Raw genomic sequence first — 5,017 nt, forward strand, 5'->3', positions numbered from 1 at the left:
TTCCCCAACGTGCACAACTCCAAACTGACACAAGCCGCTCGTCGTCGCCGCTGCGCCCCCTCCGCCCCCCCCTCCGGCCCCTTTCGGTCACCGTCTTCTTACTGGTCATGTTTGGGACGACTCGGGGCCCTTTTTGTGTGTAAATGAGAAGCACAAGTTGTTTAACACAGGGCTCCCTCCTCACAGCCGCCGCAGCGGACTCCCGTGCCCGGGCCCGTGCCCGGGTTGCCCCGGTGACGGCGTCACTCATGACACCCGCGGACGTCGGGAGAGAATTTGCATACACGTCGTGTCGCGTGCATTCCGCGTGGCGCAATGGAAACGCGCCGGGTTCCATCTGCAATCTCCGGGAAGGGCCCTGGAATTCTGGGAGCGCCTGGCGGCCTGTCCAGGGAGCCTCCCCGCCGGCCGCCGGTGGCTGCTGCCGGGACAGGCTCCGGCATCCCCGCCACCCTGAGTAGGGTGAGCGGTTCGGATGATGGATGGATGGAATATTTTGATTAGATATCGATTTTTCATCCAAATGCAAATTCAGTAATCCCGTCCCTACATTCAAGGTTTTGTACTTTTAACCCCCTTCGCATCCTTTTAAACCACATTTACAAAGAGCAAGTCTACCCTAAAAACATCCCTTTTGCCGCGTGAATCCCTTTATTGTGTTATGTTTGATGCAACTTGTCTCTAAGTTGTTCTGTATTCTGTTTCCATTACTCAATTACATTTGCTTTTTTTTGTTTTTTGTTGTTGCTGTGAAAATGTTGAATTACCAGTCAAAGGAAAGAAATGAACGGTTGCATGTTTGCAAACGCTACTGTCAATATTTGTGGGAGTGTCAAGCCTGTTTCAGCCAACTGAACTGACACCATAATGCAGTGACTGTGGAAGACAAGTAATACATTTATACGTTACTATCTTGATAAAACAGTGTATCAACTTTATTCCAAAAATAAAGCAACACACAAAAATATGAATTCTGCACAGCGAGTGCAAAGTCCACTCTTTGGACAGTTATTAAACAAACATGTGCAATGATAAGTACAGAGGAAGAAAGTAATGGCACAGAAGGTGAAGATAATTACATTTCAATGATGGATTATACTGCACTTATTACCACTGACCACCACCATAAGCAACCAAACCACAGATTTACAAAATACACTTATCGTTAAAAAACCTAGCACATATAAGCTCCCCCAACAATTGCATATAATTTAAAGAAAAGTGACAAAAGCGTGTATAGCATTAAATGCCTTAAACAATGTCATGTGCACAATTAGCATAGTATAAAAATAAATCTCTTGAATTTTACAGTTATGTCTGAGTAACTCTAAAGCCAACGTTGTAAAAAACGTTTGGGATCATGTAAAAGACCTGAGTGATATGGGGGGGGGGGGGAACTCCAACACCAGAGAGAAGAACCCATTCTTCATTATCAAAGGACACTGCATGAGCGAAACCACATTTAAGCATTTATTCAAATATAAACTTGAATCAATTCATTCTTTGGTATGGAATGGTCTCTCCCACTGACACCTAGTAGATCACTTCAAGGCAACTGCACACAGGCTTTCCGTCTGCATTCCCTTTCATCAGCTCCAGGTTGGGTCATAGTGGGTCCATCCTGGAGGTGGGGCTAAGTAGATTCTCCGTCCTTTTGACATGAAACTGACCACGCCCCTGTATCCTGTCCGTGGGACTCCAGACTTCAAGTCCTCCATGATGCCCAAATTCTTAGCCAGGGTTTTAAAACTGTTCTTCGTCGAGTACTGCAGGCGAAAGGGCCCAGGTCCAGTCAGCTGACCCTGCTTCACATCTTCATATGTCACCACAGGAGCACTGTAAACATCCTTCTCAAACTTCTCTCTGTACATCTCCTCCTTCAAGAAACTCAGGTCCATTTTGGTGAAAGGCACAAATTCAGAATTGAGTTTGATATAACGCAGGTATCTGTCAAAAAATTGCCCCAGGCTCACCCCACTCCGACCAAAAGTTAATGTTCGTGATATCTCTGGGCGGATACACGCTCGGTTGCGACGCTGCTCTGGCTGACGCAGCCAGTCATCCCAGAAAGAAGCTGGCCACTTGGGTTCCAACTCTTCCCACAGGTCTCTGAGGAGCATCCAGCCCAGGCCAGGGAAGAAGTCTGTCCTGTAGAGCAGGTTTGCTTTGCCAGGATCCACATAACCATCCTTGCCATTGTCATTCCAGGCTGACACGCACCACAGACTGACATCAGATTTCAGGAGCGGGTGTAGCGCTCCAAAGTACTCAAAGAAGTCTGGCGCCACCTAGAGTAGGAGGTTAAATGTTTGGGGGTGGGGTAGGGGGGTTATTTATATAACCAATGGCCAAGGAGAACAAATAATTCAGTAGCTTGGTTGACATTATTAAACGTCTGCAAATGAAATAAAAAAACATCCATGTTTTATATTTTCTTACATATAACAATCTAACTTTAAATGTTTCAGTGAACTTTTGATTCTTATATGACAAATTAAAAGCAATATGACAACAATTTTAATGACAGTGTGTTTTACCTCCAGGTCATCCTCAACGATCACAACAGAAGTATGAGAAAGGGATCTGAACACCTGGTTAAGAGCCCATCGGTAATGCCTGGAAATTTTGTAGTAACCTTGAAACTTCCTGTGTTCCGGTCGCACAGCGATATCTGACAGATCTGGCTGTTTCAGGTGAATTAGCTGATTGCCATAAGAACTAATTACCTCAGCTGTCTCGGCATGTCCACAGTCTTGGCTGACTATAATAGGGTAGAGCTCGGCTGAGGGGCGGTATTCTAGCAGTTTATCCAAGCAGCGTTTCACAGTGACCCTGTTACAGGCGATAACCAGGATAGGAATGACGGTTTGACTGGGAACTACCTTCTGCCCAATTCCTTTTGGTGGTTCCCACAGTGAGTGATGACTTTGGATCTGTAGCAGAATTTTTTTCTGCATTTCAAGTTCTGCCTCAAATGTGTCTGCCATTCGGAGCACATCTTCCATAACATCAACAACTGGGTCTTTACCCAGCTTGCTCTGCTCTTTGCCAGGCTCACCTGATTGACCAGACGGTGGCCTCCCCCATAGAAGGAGAACCAGTATGGCATTCCAGGTAACAAACAGGAATGTACCACAAACAATGAGAGAGCCTCTTTTACGTAACATGGCCTAAAAGCTCAGGGAGGATAGGGGTTGAATAGAAAGGTATGTCATATATACAAGACAGTACCAAAGGGAAATGTCTAGGAGCAGTTTGTGACTCAACAAATAAGCATGGTTGAAATTTTGGAGTCACTTTTCTGTTTGTGAGGTTCTGTACACCTGCTATTGACCTGAGGTAGGAAGACACATAGCTGGGGGGAAAGTCCACGGCAGAGCAGGGTGCATATTGGATTCAAGGTTTGAACCTGCTGGATAGACAGCTGGTACAATCATCTCCCATCTGAAATAATAAAAAGACATGGAATTACCATCGCTTGAACGTACAAAAGGCAGGCAAAGGCAAACAGTACTAAAGAGAAGAGGAAATAAGCATTTACACAAGTACATGAAGGCTTGTGAAAGCGGCCCAGACGGCCCGCTCCGCAGCCATATGGCGGCGCTCCGCAGCGCTCCGGTGCACGGCACGCTGCACCGGAGCGCCGCCGCCGCCGCCGCCGCCATATGGCTGCAGCGCTCCTGTGCAGCGTGCCGTGCACTGACGGGCCAGGGATCTGTCATTCACCCGTCATCGATTTGCGTATCACCTGTAGGTAGCTACCTCAGCCAACCCAGCACAACCAAAGGGTATTGGGTCTACAAAGGCGCGTACCTAAATATCGCTTGCTTCTTTTCTGCGAGCTCTCGATGGACAGAAGACAGACGAAAGCAGAATCAATAACGTGTTGCATCTGAAAACCCGCTTTCCTCTTACCACCATGTGACCACTTCTTCCCTTAGTGGCCATTCCTCCGCTCTTTCCGATGGCAATGAGCTACAAATAAAACAAATCGATGAAAAGAAAAGGACGCAGTGGCCGCTACGCGTCAAAAACACGGACTTGAGAGTTTCCCAAGAATAATTCAACTTGATCTCGTTAGTTTACTTCCCTTTCTTGCCAAGACAGCAGAAGTACAGAGTCCACTTCCGGATCGAAAAGACTCGCAGGAAGTCCCGCCCCAACTGTCATCTTCAGAAGTCACACAACCTCTGCAGCTGGCGCGCTGGGGCGCCGAAAGTTGATGAAGGTTCCGTTTTTATTGCGTCATAATCTTCACATATCTACGCAAGCATTGACTTATACAGGAGAAATAAGAGGTGATGACGTGCCGAGGATGTACCGGAGATGCTGAAATAGACGCTAGCAGCTTACTTACACACATACCTGAGGTAGACGGACATGACAGAGCGTCCTACCCTTTACCCTACAGTAGTTATACCGCGCCGCGCCGCGCCGCGCCGCGCCCATTGCTAGACCCAGCCAAGTGTCTGGGCTATCGCGCAATACTCTGGACACTGACAGCACTATTCCACATTCCCTACCAACCTTTATAATTGGTTTATCCTCCCTTACCCTCAACCCTTTTGTTGGTAGTGTTTTTGTATTGTGTATTCCTTAAGGTTGATCCATGTGAGCCAAACCGGGACATACTCCTTGTATGTAACAACTTGGCCTATGAATTTGATTATGCTCAAATTTGGTCATACAAGACGACAACAAAGGTCTTAAAGTCAAATAGTCAGATACGTGATGTAATCTAAATGTAATGCAAATGTATATATATAGGCCAACAGTAACGACAAGATGTAATCTAAATGTAATGCAAATGTATGTGTGTGTGTGTGTGTGTATATATAGGCCAACTGTAACGACAAGATGTAATCTAAATGTAATGCAAATGTATATAGGCCAACTGTGACGACAAGATGTGATCTAAATGTAATGCAAATATGTATAGGCCAATTGTAACGACAAGATGTGATCTAAATGTAATGCAAATGTATATATAGGCCAACTGTAACGACAAGATGTAATC

General features: G+C 46.0%; 1 protein-coding gene across 1 annotated transcript; it reads right to left on the reverse strand.

Annotated features, from left to right (window-relative positions):
- Window positions 1–918: 918 nt before the first annotated feature.
- mgat1a (alpha-1,3-mannosyl-glycoprotein 2-beta-N-acetylglucosaminyltransferase a) lies at window positions 919–4,117 on the reverse strand. Its single transcript, XM_056286605.1, has 3 exons — window positions 3,916–4,117; window positions 2,538–3,444; window positions 919–2,288 (listed from the first exon to the last, which is right to left on the reverse strand). The coding sequence occupies exons 2-3, from the start codon at window positions 3,165–3,167 to the stop codon at window positions 1,590–1,592; spliced, it is 1,329 nt and encodes a 442-aa protein (XP_056142580.1). The 5' UTR covers window positions 3,168–3,444; window positions 3,916–4,117; the 3' UTR covers window positions 919–1,589.
- Between the last annotated feature and the right edge of the window lie 900 nt (window positions 4,118–5,017).

Source organism: Lampris incognitus, chromosome 9, assembly GCF_029633865.1.
Source record: "Lampris incognitus isolate fLamInc1 chromosome 9, fLamInc1.hap2, whole genome shotgun sequence".
In the NCBI taxonomy this organism is placed as follows: Eukaryota; Metazoa; Chordata; class Actinopteri; order Lampriformes; family Lampridae; genus Lampris; species Lampris incognitus.

Excerpts from the sequence above, each read along its gene's own strand:
- mgat1a (XM_056286605.1), bottom strand. The coding sequence starts at position 3,167 with ATGTTACGTAAAAGAGGCTCTCTCATTGTTTGTGGTACATTCCTGTTT. Across the intron at positions 2,289-2,537 it reads TCGTTGAGGATGACCTGGAG|GTGGCGCCAGACTTCTTTGA; the intron begins GTAAAACACACT and ends CTCCTACTCTAG.